Raw genomic sequence first — 19030 nt, 5'->3', positions numbered from 1 at the left:
CTTAGTTTATTAAAGTTTCTTTTTTTTTTTCGGGGGGTGGGGGCAGAAACGATAGAGCCAGGATCAGAAGCATTTAAAGAAGAGCTTGGGACCTTGGTCCAGTGAGCAGGCGCTGGCCGGCAGTCTCGCACCCAGGGCGTCTCGGTCCCCTGTGCTCAGGTGTCTGCTGCACAAATGCAGCTCCTGCAGCTGCACGAAGATCTTGTCCCAGAGGTCGGAGCTCAGTGGCCCCTGGATGGAGCAGCCTGTGGGGGCAGGGGGAGGTAGGTTTAACTTGTAGGCAGGCTTTTCCATCTCACACACAGGAGGCGTGGTGCTCATGCCGTACCTCAGAGCCTACATTTTGGCTTGCCCCAACGTAAAATGTACCCAACAAGGCTTTGAAATCTGTATATAGTGGGCCCAAGGATCTCTGGAGGCTACTGAATGCCAGGACTCGATCATTAGGCCTGAGATACCAGTAGGCTCAGGGTATCAGGGAGCTGTAGGAAACGGCACAGGTGCCAGAAGTACCAGGGTGCAGGAAGTGGGGAGAAAGGCACAGGAAGATGCTCAGGTTTTTATCAAATTTCAGCTGAACAAGGCAGTGCCTGGCCAGTCCACTGGTACAGCTCTAAGGTGGAGAACGCTTTGGTGGTAGCAAAGCTCATTTACGAGCAGGGAGGGTGTGGGTAACGCCCCCTACCAGGAAGGTGGAAAGAGAGTCCTTTAGTGGAGCTGGTAGCACCTGGATTCCAGTCATCTTCCTGCCCACAAGAAAGAGGAAATAATTCCCTGTACTGGACCCTGGTTTGCTACTCTCCTGACCCAGAAAGCCCTGTATTGTCATGCAAATCAAGAGGTTCTAATCTTATTTTTTTTTTTTTTTTGGTTTTTCCAGACAGGGTTTCTCTGTGGTTTTGGAGCCTGTCCTGGAACTAGCTCTTGTAGACCAGGCTGGCCTCAAACTCACATAGATCCGCCTGCCTCTGCCTCCTGAGTGCTGGGATTAAAGGCGTGCACCACCACCGCCCGGCAAGAGGTTCTAATCTTCCTGTTCACTTTCAGAACACCTGTGAAACTGCCTAGGCAGTCAAGAGTATGCATGCCTATCTGAAAAGTCACCAAGTATCTGGAAGATGGCACCTTAAGAAAACGAGGTGTGGGGGCTGGAGAGATGGTTCAGCGGTTAAGAGCACTGGCTGCTCTTCTAGAGGACCTGGGTTCAATTCCCAGCACCCCACATGGTGGTGGCTCACAATTATCTGTAATGAGATCTGGTGCCCTCTTCTGGCATGTAGGTAGAGCACTGTATACATAAAAAATAAATTAAAAAAAAAAGTATGAACTGCTTTTGTAGAAGCTCTTGGTTGGGTTCCTTGACCCCACAATTATAATCCAATTCCAGGGTTACCAGACATGCGCATGGTGCACATACATACAGGCAAAACACTCATACAAAGAAAACTGAGCAAATCTTTTTGTTTTGAGACAGGGTCTTTGTATAGCCCTAGCTGTCAGCTAATCTAAATTAATCCTGTATATCATTAATCTGGCACACACCACCATGTCTTGCACAAAGCAAGTAAATCTTTTTTTTTTTTAAAGCTCTTAAAAATAAATGCAAACAGGGCTGGAGAGACCGCTCAGAGGTTAAGAGCACTGGCTGCTCTTCCAGAGGTCTTGAGTTCAATTCCCAGCAACCACATGGCAGCTCACATCTGTAACTTTAGTTCCTGGGAATCTGATACCTTCACACCAATGCACATAAAATAAAGTTAAATAAATTACTTATTTTTAAAAATCATTGGGCCTGGAGCAATGGCTCAGAGGTTAAGAACACTAGCTATTCTTCCAGTGCTCTTAACCACTGAGCCATCTCTCCAGTCCCAATTCTTAATGCTTTTTATTGTTTTGTTAAAGTTTTTCTTTCTTTTTTTTTTTTTTTTTTTTTTGGTTTTTCGAGATGGTTTCTCTGTAGCTTTGGAGCCTGTCCTGGAACTATCTCACTAGCTCTTGTAGACCAGGCTGTCTTCAAACTTACAAAGATCCGTCTACCTCTGCCTCCCAAGTGCTGGAATTAAAGGTGTGCACTGTCAATGCCCGGCTAGCAAATCTCTGAGTTTGAGGCCAGCCTGGTCTACAGAGTTCCAGGACAACCAAAACTACACTGAGAAACCCCACCTCAAAAAAACAAAACAAAACAAAACAACAACAAAAAAAAACCCTCTCCTACAAAAAGACCAATAAATAAATAAATAATAAATATTTGTTTGTGTGTGTACTGGTGTTTTGTCTGCATGTCCACCTATGTACCATGTGAAATTAGTCTGCCTGCAGAGGCCAGAAGTCCCCTGGAACTGGAGTTACAGAGGTTGTGAGCTGCCATGTGTGTGCTGAGAACTGGGGTTCTCTGGAAGAGTAGCCCTTAACCGCTGACCATCTCCAGAGTCTCCTTTTATTTATTTATTTATTTTTGAGACGGGGCTTCACTATGTAGCTCAGGACATTGTTTGAAGTAGTCTGCCTGAGTCTCCCTCGTGCTGGGTTACAGGTATGAGCCATATCTGGTTCTTTCCTGCCATATTCTGAATAACCAGAGAGTCTCTCACCCCTGGCCCTGTTACACCATAAGCTGCCTTTCACCAGGACAGCCTCCTAGAGCCCGGGTGGTAGCAGTGACTGCCCCTTCCTCTGACAGGTCTCTGGAAGGTAAGTCCTGCGTTAGGTGATACATGGTAGGAGACCCTGTAGCTTCCAGCTCTTACCTGACAAACCAAGGAAACTGAGGCCTTGGGGCCGCTCTTGGAGGGCAGACAAGAGCTCCTCCAGACTGGCACAGCTGACCTCAGGATTGGCAGACAGGTCCAGAGAGACAAGTGAGGGGCAGCAAGGGAGGCATCTGGAATAACATGGGAAGTGAAGGGCTGAGCGTCCAGGGAAAGCCCTAGCTTTATTACCAGGGAAGGCTGACCCAGACGAACCCACAGCTCTGGGAGGCAGGGACCAAGCCTAGCAGAATCCAGACTCCTGGTCCAGCTTGGCACAGCACTAGTTAGAGGCAAGACTACGATGGCCACCTTTGAACAAGCTGACACTGCTCTGAAAGACAGCCGAGCCGCTAGGAGAGTGATGGGGGGTGGAGGAAGAAACACTTCACCAAGGAAAATAAAGGATAGACCAGAGAAAAGTTCTCGAATGACAGAGACTTAAGGAGGGTAAGGACGCCTGCCAGAGCTATCCCCGGAGACAGTGGAAGTCAGAAAGAGGAGACGCCCTGACCCATCTCTCACATCAGGGTCCTTCACGGGACAGTCGGTGGCTGCGGGAAGGTGTGTTACCTGCTCAGTTCTCTCACAGCCTTGTCACTCAGGTAGTTTGCAGACAGGGTCAAGTGGGCCAGAGCACAGCCTTCCTAGACACAAGCACAGGGCAAAAGGCCATGCCTAGTGGGCACCTAGCCACCTTCCTCCCGGCAGAGACCCATACCCGAGAAAGCTGTTTGGAGATGAAAAGGAACCTCTCTTCCAGGTTACAGGTTACAGATGGCTTATAAAGATCATAGAGCTGAAGCTGGGCGATGGTGGCGCACGCCTTTAATCCCAGCACTCGGGAGGCAGAGGCAGGCGGATCTCTGTGAGTTCGAGACCAGCCTGGTCTACAGAGCTAGTTCCAGGACAGGCTCCAAAGCCACAAAGAAACCCTGTCTCGAAAAACAAAAAAACAAAACAAAAAAAACCAAAGATCATAGAGCTGGGCTGGAGAGATGGCTCAGCGGTTAAGAGCACTGGCTGCTGGCTGGGCGGTGGTGGTGCACACCTTTGATCCCAACACTTGGGGGGCAGAGGCAGGTGGATCTCCATGAGTTGGAGGCCAGCCTGGGCTACAAAGTGAGTCCCAAGACAGTTAGGACTGTTACACAACCACTGGCTGCTCTTCCAGAGGACCTGAGTTCAATTCCCAGCACCCACATGGCAGCTCGTAACTGTCTGTCTGTAACTCCAGTTCCTGACACCTTCACAGCAATGCATATAAAGTTAAAAAAAAAAATCACAGGAGCCTGGTGTATCCTTGTAACTTGTCTGAAGTAATACCATCCCAGGAGCCCATGGGTGTTTCCTCTCCTCAAATTCTGCACAATACTGCATGGTTTCAGCTGTAGCACCTTGGGTTTGGGGCCTACAATGAACAGAACATTGTGTTCTGGCTTGGCAGTCCCCTCCATACCTCATACCTTGGTCAGGTATTTGATAACAGGCTCCATGAGACTCAGGTTGCTCTTGCTGGCTGCCACAGAGCTAAGCTCCAAACGTAGGAGGGCACGGGCCGGTAAGTTCTGCAGCACCCTTGCCAGGCCAGGAGCGCCGAGCGTATTGTAAGACAAGGACAAGGTCTTCAGGTGCTCAGCGTCTGTACAGGGCAAGAACTTTCATCAAGGCATGCAGATACCCACTGCCCTCTCCCTACCCTAGAGTTCTGACCCCAGAAACCTTGTGAAGCCTTTAAAGAAACTGCTACCCAGCCAGGCAGTGGTGGCACACACCTTTAATCCCAGCACTCGGGAGGCAGAGGCAGGCGGATCTCTGTGGGTTTGAGGCCAGCCTGGTCTACAAGAGCTAGTTCCAGGACAGGCTCCAAAGCTACATAGAGAAACCCTGTCTCAAAAAACAAATAAGCAAAAAAGAAACTGCTACCCCTGAATTTTTTTTTTTTTAAAGATTTTATTTATTATGTATGCAGTATTCTGTTTGCATGTGTGTCTGCAGGCCAGAAGAGGGCGACAGATCCCATCACCATGTGGTCGCTCGCTGGGAATTGAACTCATGATCTCTGGAAGAGCAGACAGTGCTCTTAACCTCTGAACCATCTCTCCAACCCCGTTTTTTTTTTTTTTTTTTTTTTTTTTTTTGAGACAGGGTTTCTCTATAGCTTTGGAGCCTGTCCTGGAACTAGCTCTTGTAGACCAGGCTGGCCTCGAACTCACAGAGATCTGCCTGCTTCTGCCGCCTGAGTGCTGGGATTAAAGGCATGCACCACCACCGCCCGGTGCTACCCCTGAATTTTGTCTGGGAGATTGGGAAGCTAAGGCTTATGTCCAGTCTCCCGAGTCCAGTTTCCCCATTTCCATGGCTGGCTGCTGGGGATGAGGACATCTGTGAATGGAGGTTAGGACAGTGCTCTGACCATGGCCACCTAATCCCAAGCCCCTCCCTCTTCTGGGCTCCTCTGGGTGGTCCCAGTTCCCAGCCCTCTGTACTAGAATGTCACTGAATCAGGTAGCTTCATGATAAAATTGCCTCAGGAAAGCAGAAAGTTTAATCCGGAGGTATAAACGGACTTGAGGGCAGACATGGCCTTTCTGAGACTCATGTGGTGTGTGGGGACCAGGATGGGTCCTGAGAATCCAACGCTGGTTCAGAACCAACTTGTGTTGGAGCCCCTGCTAAACCCACATGTATGCCTGCGGTGCTCACAAGAACTGGTCCTTCCCTCAGAAGCTAGGTCCTTGTATCCTGGGTTCCCTCTGCTCAAGGTCCTAATTCTCTCAACTCTGGGCTCAGGGAATACACTTAGCTGGTCATCTTACCTTGGAAGGCACTACCCAGAGCAGCCTGGTGGCTCTGGAAGAAGCTGGGGCTAAAGCCACAGGCTTGCAGGCGCAGGGTGCTGAGCATGGGGCAGGCCCGCAGAAGGGAGGCCAGGGCCTGGCCACAGCCATTTCCCAGTGGATTCATGCTTAAGTCCAGTTCCTCCAAGTTCTATAGAAGACATGGTTTGGGTACTGAGTTCCCAGATACCCAAGAGCCCACCTCTCCACAGAGTCTGGTCTCTGCATGGGTCCCATCCAAGGGCCAAGCACTGCCCGGCTCTCCCAGCTCCACCACAGCACCTGTGAACAGCTCAGTGGGAATACTACTGCCTTGCTGGTGTTGGCCCACTGCACCCTGGGTCTTTACCTGTAGAGCGGTTTGGCCCGAGGAGCCTTCAGCAAGCTGGCGCAGACCTTCCTGGCCCAAGTGATTGGAAGAGAGATCAAGGAGGGTCAGGTTAGGCATGGTGCCCAGGGTTGCCAACAGCTCAGGAGCGCAGGTGTCTCCTAGTCGGTTCCCAGCAAGGCGCAGCTCCCGGAGCATCGTATGCAACTTGAGGGCGCGCAGTAGGGGTGTGAGCTGGGCTTGGCACAAAGCCAGGGAACAGGCACTAAATGAAGGGCTTGAACTCTGCTTCTCCACGGCCTGCAGCACTTGCCGGTGCTCCCCTGAGAAGAGAGATAGATACAGGGTCGGCGGGGTCAGAGCTTGAACCTGCCCTGGAGTCTTGCAGGCAAAGCAAGCGGCCCAGGAGGTAATCCTGAGCCCATTCCTACAAGCCTTGGATTTAATACCACATGAGCTTGCATATAAATCTGGAGGGCTCTGATTTCTGTCAGCCACACTCACACCGTCTGGTCTTGGAAACAAGCTTCCTGGTGATCTCCAGCCCCTCCGGACTCCTCCCTTGCCTTTCCCTGTGTCTTAGGTTGCTTCAGAATTCTCATTCCAAGAGTCCATGATCTCAGAGCTGTCTGCTCCTGTCACCCACACGTACACATGTAACAGGTTTCTCCAGACATGGGTATATGCAGGGAAGTGGGGACTACATGCCCAGCTCCTCATGCCTAGGCAGAGCTACCTCACCTTGCCCCAGGCTCTGGCAGGCCCTGCGGTAGCGGTCAGTCAGTGGGGGAAGGTCCCATGAGGTCACTTCGGCCAGCACCTAGAATGTGTATCTGGTGAGCAGCCCTACAGAGCCAAGTAAGAGGGGTAGCCTGTGCCCGTGGCCCTGCCCCGCTGCCCACCTCGTCATTACTCTGCAGCACATCGGGGATGGGGTCCTGCGGAGCCAACAGGGCTCCATCCTTCCGTAGGGTGAGCCTTGGAAGTAGCCCACAGGTTTGGTAGTAGCGCTGGGCAGCTTGCTCTGCTAGCCAGGCTACAGAGTGGACGTCACTGCTACAGAGAAGAACGACATGCTGAGCTCAGATGCCCCGGGTCCTACTGTGGTGCTTAGCACCTCCTCTGGATAACTAGCCTCTTATCTGTGCAGCCCAGCGACTACCTGCTCTTCCAGCAATTTCTAAGGCCAACAAAACCTTCTTAGACTGTGCTAGGGATCCCCGCTTTAGCTTGTGGAGGGCTCCCTGGGGCTCAAGGGAGCAGGGTGTCAAGCCAGGAGTCCTTCTCACATACCCATCCTGATAGTCACACGGGGGTGCTGTGTAGCCTACTGCCGACAGCCCAGGCAGAGCTGCGTGGCCGACAGAGGAGTCTGGGAATAGGAGAGGGCACATGTATGCCTTACCTGTGTGGGACAGGAATGAGGAAAAGGTTATCCTGAATTTGAACTCGAATCCGGATGGGAGGAGGCTGGACCAGAAGCTAGCAGGCAAGGACACAGGGAGAGGACAGTCAGAAACCAGAGTTTTCTACCCCCACCTGTCTCAAGTTGGAAAGACGGTGCTATGCACCCACCAAAGGCTGGCCTGCTGTGCAATTTTCCCTGGTGGGTCCCGAGGTCCTAGGCATGCTGGGACTCTCTGGAGGCTCTGCAGCCAGGCTGCCATCTCCTGCTTTAGTCCGTGTGCCCCAATCATCGAGACATGTTAGGCGACTCTGCTTGGCACCAGCCCGGCGCCTGATAGAGCATCGCTCGTAGTCTGACCCTGAAGCACTGGGCCTGCTCCGAAGGCTCACGGGTGTATCTAACTCCAACCAGTCCCCAGCCAGGAATTCCTCCTCAGGAATGAGCGCTGCCTTGGGGGCAGGGACTTCATCTGAGCTCCGAGGCAGTCCAGGTACCAGGCGGCGGTTCTGGGCACTGCCCACTCCTCGGATGGCAGCTTGGTAAGCAGAGCGGCAAGCAATTGCTGTGGCCGTCTCTCTACTTTTGGATGATGGCTCAGGGGTCTGGGCTCCATCCTGCTGTGCTTTGGTGGATGGTCTCAGTTTTTTCTGAGATGGCCTGCAGGGACCCACGCTGTCCTCGTCCTCTGAGCTGCTGCTGCTGCTGGGTGGCCTCTGCCTGTTTTTTTGAGGTCTAGACACAGCAGACACAGTTTCCTCCAGAAAGACCTTAGCAGGGGCCGGAGAGACCTCTGGAGGTCTAGGGGTACACAGGGAAAGTTCTGCACAGGGGCTCGAGGGAGGAGAAGTCTCAGGATCAAAGAGATGGTTACTTGGGATGCTCTGGAGGGCAGAGGAGCCGTGGGGTGCTAAGGAAGAGAGAAGAGATCATGAGAGGGGACCCCCACCTCTAGGGCAAGAGTCAAGGAGATAGGGAAGGCCCTGCTTACCTTGGCCCGAGGAGGCCAACTGGAGCCTCCTCTCCATGGACGCTGCCTTCTGCCTTGTCTCAAGGTCAAGGTCCCTGAAGTACAGCTTCACCCACTGCTGCAGTGTCTCCAGAGGGCTGAGGCCCTGTGTGGCACTCAGTTGAGCAAAAGCAACAATAGAGTCCATTACAGCCCCTGCCTGCCCGGCTCACGCCCAGGCTCACCTTTTTGGTACGGAGAGTTACAGATGCCCCTCGCTCGATGAGCAGTTCAGCTACCTCAAAGTGGCCACAGTTGAGGGCATCATGCAGGGGGGTGATGCCGTCACAACCCTGGCCACCTGGGTCATCTACTGCTGCTCCATGGTCCAGGAGGAAGCGGACGATCTCTGGGGGCAAGACCATATGGACTCAGTTCCCAGAACCATTCTCTCTTGCCTCCTGACTCATATATCCACCATGTGCCTGGCCTGACCCCACTTACCAAGATGCCCATAGTTGCATGCTTCATGTAGAGGTGTCCAGCCACAGTAGTCTCGGGGATTGAGGGGATGGCCCTAGGGACAAAGAAATGTCCAAAGAAAGGTCTACTCCTTGGTGTAACTGTTTCCCTCTTTAGGTATTACGAAAGAAAAAGAGGAGGATGTACCCTGGCCCTTCCAGTGCCTTGCTGGCTGCACTATCACAATAGATTCCTAGGCCATGTACTATCTTGCGCCTTGGTACAGATAGTGCCTGACTACAGGGCTTGGAACAGGAGGGAGGAAGCCAGAAATCTGTTGTCCCTTCCTGTCCTGACTTGGCCAACCCATTCACCCACAGCAGGGATGCTACACATCCTGTCTCTTTTTAAAAACAAGCAATAAAGGAGATATTGCCTCGGCCCACAGCTCCCCGAGGAAGCCAGGGCTCAATGATCTCGCTGGGGATTTTGGCCCACCTGCCTCACAAGATCCTGGACGCGGCGCAGTTGGCCTTCAATGCAGGCTCGGTGCAGCAGAGTCTCTCCCATGTCATTGCGCCGGTTCCACTGTAAGTGCAGTCGCCCCGACATGGGGCAGGGGCGTGAGGGGCAGGAGCATAGCCGGGTGCAGTGGTATTGGGCAGCAGGGAGGGGGTAGGGGAGCTGTCCTCACCTTGTTTACCTTCCGCCGGCCCAGACAGCCCTGAAGCTCCTCATCTTCCTCCAGCCGCCGAGACAGACTGTCAGCATCGTCCTCTAGAAGAGTAAGGCCACCGACCTTTAGCCTAAAGCCTGCTATCTCCCCTGACCCCTAGGGCAGAGCAGCCAAAAGCAGGGAAGTATAGCGCTGGGGTCTGTGAGCTGTGTAGCCAGGTAAAGCAAAATGGACTCCCAGCCCAGCCTCACTCCACCAAAAGCCCGCTTCTGTTATGGATTATTTGTTTGTTTGTTGATTTATGTTTTTTTGAGACAGGGTTACTCTGTGTAGCCGTGGCTGTCCTGGAACTCAGAGACCTACCTGCCTCTGCCTCCCGAGTGCTAGGATTAAAGACATGCATCGTCACCACCACCGCTGCCCACTTCTAGCTCACTACTCCACTACACCCAGGGGCTGAAGAACACGAAGCAGCCGCTGGATCACAGCAGTGTTGACTGCCTCTGACCAGTGATTTCCCCAGAGAGCTTGACTACTAGGTCTCCTGTTCCATATAGGCTGTCAGCCTCCTCCAATCGCTTCCACAGAAGCGCTGGTCGCCCTTCCCAACTGCGCTGTTCCACCCCTTTGTGTCCCCAGCAGGCTCCATGAAGACACGGCTCAAATACACACCAGTCCATCCCAGGCACATCTCAGAGCAGACCCAGGCAGAAGAGGCACATGCAGCCCACCCAGCACACGAGGCAGCATTTGGCCCTCACCACTCTCTGAGAGCTCCAGCTCACTGGTCTCCAGGGCCTCACTGGCTTCGTCTTCCTCTTCCTCCTCCTCTTCTTCCTCTGTGTCTTTTGCCATACTCAGTTTCTGCAGTTTAATTTCAGTGCTAGGAGCATCTTGGGGCTGCAACTTTAGTTGCACGGTATAAAGGTGCTGTAAGATCTGTCTCTGAGGAGCAGAGACATCCATTTAGGAACAAATAGCAACACAGAGAGCAATTAGTGCAAACAGTAACACAGAGAGCAATTAGTGCAAGCAAAGACAGGCTTGAGGCAGGAGGATTCTAAGTTCAAGGTCAGCTTGGGCAACTTAGTGCGACTCTGCCTCAGAATGAAAATACAAAAAGGGCTGGGAATATATAGGTCACAAGTAAGGTCTTAAGTTCAAAAGCTAGGAGCTGGATTTATTTGGGGATCCAATGTTTATACCTGAAGCTGGAAGAGCTGGGCCTGCTGGGCACAGCTCAAAGCCTTCTGGAAGCATGGTGCTAGCAGCTCATACGCATCACCTGCTTCCTCACGTGACAGCGCAATATTGAACCAAGTCTTAGCTTCCTGGAACAGAGAGAGAAGCGCAAAGTTGGTGGCTGCCTAGCGCATCCAGCTGGCCAGCCGTAAGCTAGAAGATGTGCTTTGTCCCTGCCTTATCGCCAACTGACAGACCATGACAGTCTTCAGAAGGAACAACCTTTTCAGGGGCATCTACTCACACCCGCCACTGGAAAACGGTGGGCTCAAGAAAGAGCCACTGAAAGACACCCGGGAACAAGGGCATGTCACCTCCGGGGCATTGCCCTTGCGTAGCCTCAGCTCCTCTTCATAGTGGTGCACAGCCTTTCGGTGATCCTTCATGTCCCACAGCGTGGTGGCCAGGGAGACATGGATGACAGCCAGCTCGACATCTGGCCTGTTCAGCAGCTCGGCGAAGTGCAGCTGGAGAGGCAGCACAGTAAGGCTTTGACCCACACTTCACATATTGCTGGCACTCTCCTCCCACCCCCGGGGATGGCTCGGGGTGAGGGGGACACTCACCTGCTTCTGGTAAGCCTCTGATGCCTTTGGGAAGTCCCCCGCCTTGGAGAAAAGGTCCCCCAACTGTTCACAGATAGCCATGGCACGTTGAGGATCATTGCCCTCAGCCTCTTCCAGCTGCTGCTGCAGCTGGATCACTGACAATACTGATGGACACAACAGTTGGACAATACTGATGCAGCAACACAACACGGGGTCCCAACCACACAGCCAACCACCCACCAGCCGCACTCCCTTAGGCAGGGAGCTTGGGAGCAGGGGAAAGTGCCTTCATGGACCATTGGTATAAGGGGTACCGGGGTACCTGACTGACCACTTGGGACTTTTGAACAGCACTTAGTTTGAAGATCTGAACACTAATGACCATCAGCGTCGGTTTCTGGGCTACAGCATGCCATTGCAGTACCCACTGGCTAATGTGGCTTTGTGATAAAGCCAGTCAGTTTTCCACACACCTTCTAGTGGCCCAGACACACTGCGCAGTGGGCTTGGGCAAAAGTCTACCCTGTATTCAAGTTGCCACTTTCCCCAAAACTTAAGCTTGGGTCTCTCTTGCTGGGAGAGCAGAGTCCTTCTCTCATCCCTGGGGCTCAATTCCAGGCCCCCTTGCAGCCTCACCATGTTTGAGACTCTGACAGACAGCCACTCTCTGGACAGGCTTCTGGGAGCCCAACTTATAGGCCTTCTTCAGGGCTCGCTTTGCAGCTAGGAAGTCCCCCAGATCTTGGAGTACCTGGCAAGAGAAAAAAAGTGAGGCTCACAGACTCGCTAAGGCCCACGCCCAGCAGACAAGGACTTGAGAGCTACCTGGGACACTATCACGCAGCATTCACTTTCCATGAATCTCATCTTCATAGCACGTGCACACTCCCGGGCCCCCTCCAGGCAGCGCATGGCCTGAGAGTGCTGTCCTCCGCGCCAGTGGATAGCACCCAGGTTGTATCGGGCCCGGAAGAGATCTTCGTAGAGATGGTTCTGCCTGTGGAGGATGGGGCGACAGGAACTCAGAGAGCCCAGTGGCCACCAGCTTTGGAACAGTGGACATTGAAACACGTGTGATGCTGCTGATACCCAGCCAGTCACGGCTATTAACACCACCTAGGCCCCAGCCCCACCATGCTGCGGTTTCAGGCTGAAACCTGCTTCCCTCAGCCTGCAGCACAGACGTGAATGGAAAGTGGACAACTTAGACAAGCTGTCCTCTTGGAAGGATCCCAGGGAACCACCTGCTCCCTCTTGGGATAGGGATGGTGCCTCACTCGGCGAGAAAGATGCTCTTCTTGAAGTAGTCATGGCACAGGGCTGTCTGCTGCAGACTCTCAAAGGTGAGGCCCAGGTTGAGGTAGAGCCGAGCCCGCATCTCACTCAGCTCTCGCTGGGTCAGTGTCCCTGGAAGACAACAGCTCTAGGAACTCAGCTGCCTCCTCTGGCTATGGGGTTGTCAGGTCCACCCAGCCTTTATCCCATCTTGTATTGAGGGAACCAGCAGTCTGCTGCAGAGAGTATACATAGAAATAGCAGATGCTGGGGGCTGGAAAGATGGCTCAGAGGTTAAGAGCATTGCCTGCTCTTCCAAAGGTCCTGAGTTCAATTCCTACCAACAACCATCTGTAATGAGGTTTGGTGCCCTCTTCTGGCCTGCAGGTATACACACAGACAGAATATTATATACATAATAAATAAATAAATTAAAAAAAAAAGAAAAAGAAATAGCAGATGCTACCGGGCAGTGGTGGCGCATGCCTTTAATCCCAGCACTCGGGAGGCAGAGGCAGGCAGATCTCTGTGAGTTTGAGGCCAGCCTGGTCTACAGAAAGAGTTCCAGAGCAGGCGCTGAATCTATAAAGAAACCATGCCTCAAAAAACAAAAAACCAAAACAAACAAACAAAAGCAGGTGCCTGACAGGATCAAGTTGGTAAGCAACAAAGTCCCTGGAAAGTAAGGGCCCAGAAAGCAGGATATGGGAAGAACCCAGGGAAGGGGCACCTACCCTCTAGTTTCTCATCCACAATAGCTAAGCTCTTCTCAAAGGCAGCCTGTGCCTGAAGTAAGGCATCTCTTGCCTGGCAGTGATCATACACATCTAGATGGGTGCGGCCAATGGTGGCCCAGGCTCTCTGCAGCTCAGTGTGGTTGGACAGGGAAGCAGCCAAATCCAGGTAGAGATGCTGGTGCTAGCATAGGAAGAAAAAGTTTTGAAATAATCACACTTCACGCAAACCCAGAAATCTGACCCCAGGGGAAGCTACCCTTGTACAAGAGAACCTTCTGTTTCCCGAGTTTCGACAGAGTTTAGTTGTACACATTGTCGCATCTTTTCTGTGCCAAGGGCTGTCTATGATGACAACTGCTCTGCCCTGGAGCCAGCCAGTGCTGTCACGCCAGACCACTAAGGGCAGCCTGGAGTGTTGCTCCCAACAGCAATGGGTCCTGATTCTTCCTCTTCCCACAGAGCAAAAACCACAGTTCCTTAAAAGTTTCAGTTGTCACAAACCCATTCATGCTCCAGTCCCCTACCAAGAGCCAGGCAGCACCCGAAGCAAACATAACGGTGTGGCTGACAACCATGTCAGCTACTATGGGATGCTTATTTGCGTACCGACCCTCTCTCCACAACAAGAAGACCCACCCCAGAAGTGCAGGCCCTCTACCTTCAGGGCAGCTGAGTAATTCTCCATCTCTGCCAGCCGTTCTCCGATCTTGCGGTGGGCCACTGCGCAGCCTAGGGAGTCCTGGACGCTCTCTAGCAGATGTAGCTCCTGCTGGTGCTCCTCCAAAGCTTCCTTGAAGCGGCCTGCCGGAAGAGGGGAATAGAGTGCTCACGGTGCGACGGCATCCAGCCATCCCCAGCCGCCACTCCTTCTCGCCTCTGCGGCTCACCGTGGCCAGCCAGCAGCTCCCCCAGCTGGTGGCAGTAGACCGCCTCCTCGCGCAGTTGCCCATTCCTCTGGGCCCTGGCCTTGGCCTTATTCAGCTCTGCCGGGAGGAAGAGAGGATCAGGATTAACGCGGGAACCGATCCACACCCTGTGCTCCGCACGCCCCAAAGTACTCACGGCGAAGCTCCTGCTCCAGGGTCATAGTTACACATCCACCACCGCCGCGGAAATCTGGACTTCCCGCGCTTCCCTGGGACCACGCCCACTTACTTTGCTCCACCCATAACACGCAGGCCCCACCCAGTCTTCTGCGCGCATGTCTAACCCCGCCCCTTTGGTGGTAGACTTTGCAGTAGCGCTTGATGGAACCGGTAGTTTGACCCCAGGCCTCCTGGGAGTTGTAGTCCGACGGGCTCAGGCAAGGTGCCATCAGGTAGCGGAATTTGTGTTGGGCCTTCTAAGCCTTCTAAGCGGCAGGCACAGTGTGGGCGCCCAGGCATTCGGTGCTCTTATTTACAGACCGCTTCGGGTGGGTTCCCAGGACTACAGCCAGTATGTGGCTGCTGGCTGGGAGCACTGGGGCACTTGAGGCACTGACCGTGCTGTCCTGGAGTCTACCTGCCTGTCTATTACAGGTGTTATGTAATGCTGCCCTCACTTCCTCTAGAAATTAAAGCACACACAACCTGTTTATATTTGAAAAACTTTTTTGTTTGTTTTTGTTTTTCAAGACAGGGTTTTCTCTGTAGCTTTGGAGCCTGTCCTGGAACTAGCTCTTATAGACCAGGTTGGCCTCGAACTCACAGAGATCTGCCTGCCTCTGTCATGCTGAGGTTAAAGACTTATGCACCATATCTAGCTTGTAAGTTTTACCTTAAAATTTTTTAATTATTATATTATGTGTATGGATATTTTGCCTGAATATCTGTGTACCATATGTATGCCTAGTGTCCATGGATACCAAAAGAAGGCATCACCTAGAACTGGTGGTTAGTGGTTAAGAGCACTAGCTGCTCTTCCAGAGAACCCAGGTTCAATTTCCAGCACTCGCATGGCAGCTCAAAAGCTATCTAACTCCATTTCCAGGGGATCCAACACTCCCACACAGACATACATGCAAGCAAAACGTCAATGTGCATAGAGTAAAAACAAAATAAATCATTGCAAAAAAATCTAGCCAGTGATGGCACATACCTTTAATCCCAGCACCCAGGAGACAGAGGCAGGTGGATCTCTCTCAATGTGTTCGAGGCCAGATCTACAGAGTGAGTTCCAGGACAGCCAGGACTTCACAGAGAAACCCTGTCCTGAAAAACCAGAACACAGCAATACTATACAAAGAAATCGTTGGGAATGAGGACTGTATGGAACTGTCAGATGCCCCGGGGAAAGGACAGAAGGTCTCCGGATTGAGGAAGGGGAGGAATGTGCTTTCTGAACTAAACAGAAAGTTTCTTTATGTGGGTGTTGGTATTCTCAGAAGATGCAATAAAGACACTTGAAAACTGCATAGCTTTGTACTGGAAGACACTCTAGGCTGGAGAACTGAAACCAATACAGATTCTTCACCTGCAAAAGGCCTGGAACTGTCCTTGGAATCCTGTGATTTGGGGTACTCTGTTCCCCATTACGCTGAAGACCCAGCACTTGCTGTGAGATGGAGCTCTCACCCCTGGCTATGAGGCAACCTCAACAGTCAGCCTCTACCAGACTGTACACTGAGGGTCCCAGTGAAAACAGTGCAGAGCCCAGAAAGCCATAGGAGTGGGATAGAGAGGAGAGGAGTCTGTCTATCTATCTTTCTTTCTTTCTCTCTCTCTCTCTTTTTTTTTTATTTTGGTTTTTTTGAATCAGGGTTTCTTTGTAGTTTACAGAGATCCGTCTGCCTCTGCCTCCTGAGTACTGAGATTAAGGCATGTACTACCACCACTACCACCCAGCTGAGTCCTAGGGTCTTTTTCTTTTTTTGGTTTTTGGGACAGAGTTTCTCTGATTAGCCCTGACTGGCCTTGAACTCGGAGATCTGCCACTTCCCACGGGCGCTGGAATCACAGGCCCGCGTCCATTGTCCACCACACTAGTCAGCAGATAAGTGTGTCTTCTATTGTAATGACAACAGTGGGAGCACACACACCTTTAATCCCAGCATTTGGGAGGCAGAGGCAGGTGATGTCTTTGAGTTCAAGGTCCTCCTGGTCTATACAGTGAGTTCCAGGACAGCCAGGGATATTTAGAGAGACCCTATCTCAGAAAACAAAGCAAACAAACAAAAAACCAAAACCAAAACAGCAGAGAAAAACCAAAAGAAAGCCAACCAACCAAACCTCAAAACCATGGAGTAGAAGACCAGCTAGAGGACAGATGGTAACACCTGCTGGGAAGAGAGTGATACTGAGGGCAGATATAGGCCTAAGAAGGGCCCCCTGTCCCAGCACTTGGGAGGCAGAGGCAGGCAGATCTCTGTGAGTTCGAGACCAGCCTGGTCTACAAAAGCTAGTTCCAGGACAAGCTCCAAAACCACAGAGAAACCCTGTCTCGAAAAAAACAAAAAAAAAAAACAAAAAAAAAAAAAAGAAGGGCCCCCTGAACCCGCTGACCCTATCAGCCACCTGCTGCAGGCTGGGGCTGGGCAGGTCTGGGCCTTGCTACCTGAAGGCTGCAAGGATGTGGTGAGATCTTTCTTCCAGAGTTGTGTCCGGTGAAAAGGAAAATAGGACACAGGTAGACCTCCTGAAGGGCAGCTGTTAGACTAGGTCGTGATGGGTCTCAGGATGTCAGAAGAGCTACAGAGGTCAGCCCTTTTCCCATCCAAAGCATGCATGCCTCTAAAATTAAGTCTACTGCCTAGCGGGCAGGTTGGTGAGGGACACTGTGAAAGAAGGGTGGAGTGGGAGGAAGGGATAGAATCAAGAGGCTTAAGACATGGAGCAGACCCCAAGGCTGTCGGGAAGACCACAAATTGCTTTCTGTCCAGCCCTAGGATTCATAAAATAGGAGCCTGTTGAGATCCAGCTGCTCTACTGTATGCAGTATTGTGCGAAAGTTTCCTCAGACTGTGCCTTGCCCTGGAAAGCTGTATTTTACAAGCATCTTTAAAAAACTATTATTATTATTTGGGGGGCACACATGCCATGGCACGAGTATAAGTCAGAGACAACTTTGTGGAGTCAGTCTCCCTTTAGAGACAATCCAGCTTCTCTATCTGGGTGCTTCACATGACTGGAGGCCTGGGGATGGGGTACAGGCTGATGAGCAAGGCAGGCTAGCAGAGCACAGGAAGCCCCACCCTGAGGCTGTCTTCTGGTAAGGAAACACAGACAAAACATGGTTTGGAATTATTTTTTTAACTACAGGTACATACAGAAAATACTCAAAGAAAATGCAAACGGCAGAACTGACATGTAAGTCATTTCCAACAATCATAAAAACACTTCTTGCTCTGCTCATTAGAAAATTATTTTTATTGTTTTGTAAATGTCTCACTTTGGGCAAACTGAGGGACGTGGTGCTCACAGGAAGTGGGGATGAGACAGGCGGAGGGGGGAGGCCTGGCTTGGCCTATGCAACCCCCTCTGGCAGCCTCCCCAACACCTACTGAGGCTGAACCCCTCTCCCATCCTCAGAGACAACAGAAAAAGAGCCAGGTTAGGACAGCAAGATAACAAGACTCTGGACACAAGCCTGGAGATATGGTGCTCCCCCCCAAGAGCTCATAGTGACGATGCTGAAGGTCTGTATGCCAGTCCCTAGCAGAGCCAAGAGACATACTAGTCTTCTCCATGTCTGGTTCCTCTAGGTTAGAAGGCTCAACTGCTGCACATGACAGTCACAGTGTAGCGGCCACACCGAGCATGTCACTAGGAGGCTGCTGTAGTCCTCCTGGGAACTCTTGGACAGCCACACCCCTAGGTGGATCTCAGCTGGGCATGGCCCCAGTCCTACCTGTGCCTTGGAGTATGCCTTTCATCTCCACAGATATCCAGAGCTCAACTGTTGTCTCTGAGCCCCTGCCAGCCCAGCTTCACTCTCATGCAGTGTCCCTGTTGGCTTGTGCCCATGGGGGAATAAGCCTCCTATCCTGTTTCTCCCCAGGAGACTTTCAGGCTACCTTCTGTGAATCAGTCTCTCACACATCTAGACACAGGTTATTAGGGCAAGCTGGCCTTGCCCTGCCTTTTCATACTAACACCTTAGAATCTAGAGGGACTTCTAGAGGGGCCTCCTCTGTTTTCCAAAGATCCTCTATGCCTGATAGCTGAGCATGCTTGAGAGGCTGCCCCTAAAGGCAGAGAAAATCAAGGAGCTGCATCTGCTCCCATGGATGTGCTGGGATCTGACATGGGGTCCTTCATAGTAGGCAGAAGTCAAATATTGGCCTTCTTACCCCTCCCAGCCTGGTCACGTTTGCAGGAGAACTCCCACAAGCCCCATGCAGGAAGCCAAACAGGTGTAGAAAACCTCTCAGCCTATGAGAAGGCAGAAGGGCCACACTGGCCGTATTCAGGAAAACAGATGGGACCTATACCCCTCGTCACAGTTCCTTCTCTTCATTTCTCAGCTCTTTGCCCTCTTGAAGGTCAGGGTAGGTGAAACATTAGTACTTGCACCCACAAGGCCAAGACTACCCTGTCCCTTAACTTGGAAGGTACAGAACAGTTCAGGCCCAGGCAGTTTGCATGGGATGGTGGGAACTACTTTGAGGCATGTGGAGGTCTGGTTAGGGCAGAGGAAACCGGTTCTTTGGTATTAAAGCAACAAAAAGCTATGATAGAAGAGCCTCATTTCCTAAGCAAAGACAGAAGGAGGCAAGTCCTACCTTTCTCAGTGTCTCTGAGGAACCCAAGGAAGAGAGGATCGGGGCCTAGCCCTATTAAGCGTGGCTGCTTCATATTCTGTGAGGCCCTAATACTTGTCCTGCTTACAACCACAACTCAGA

At 51.9% G+C, this 19030-nt stretch overlaps 1 protein-coding gene across 2 annotated transcripts; it reads right to left on the bottom strand.

The window, feature by feature from the left end:
* Positions 1-2: 2 nt before the first annotated feature.
* On the bottom strand, positions 3-14341 carry Tonsl (tonsoku like, DNA repair protein). 2 transcript variants are annotated; one of them, XM_041672280.1, is made up of 26 exons: positions 14272-14341; positions 14097-14192; positions 13868-14010; positions 13207-13390; positions 12475-12604; positions 12023-12194; positions 11834-11948; positions 11216-11361; positions 10964-11116; positions 10613-10738; positions 10169-10352; positions 9426-9508; positions 9230-9319; positions 8774-8846; positions 8515-8678; positions 8312-8435; positions 7491-8230; positions 7321-7397; positions 6818-6971; positions 6657-6735; positions 5937-6238; positions 5567-5738; positions 4214-4389; positions 3321-3394; positions 2748-2881; positions 3-245 (listed from the first exon to the last, which is right to left on the bottom strand). In XM_041672280.1, exons 1-26 carry the CDS (start codon positions 14294-14296, stop codon positions 64-66), a joined length of 4098 nt encoding a protein of 1365 aa, XP_041528214.1. In that variant the 5' UTR covers positions 14297-14341; the 3' UTR covers positions 3-63. The 2 variants fall into 2 exon arrangements, with proteins under 2 accessions (XP_041528214.1, XP_041528215.1); XM_041672281.1 differs by lacking the exons at positions 13868-14010; positions 14097-14192; positions 14272-14341 and having other exon boundaries at positions 12475-12853; positions 13207-13310.
* Positions 14342-19030: the final 4689 nt, after the last annotated feature.

Source organism: Microtus oregoni, unplaced genomic scaffold, assembly GCF_018167655.1.
Source record: "Microtus oregoni isolate MIOR12 unplaced genomic scaffold, Mior012 000022F_ref0000154, whole genome shotgun sequence".
NCBI classification, from domain to species: Eukaryota; Metazoa; Chordata; class Mammalia; order Rodentia; family Cricetidae; genus Microtus; species Microtus oregoni.
The sequence above is the reverse complement of the archived record's forward strand: the minus strand, read 5'-3'. Positions and strand labels throughout refer to the sequence as shown.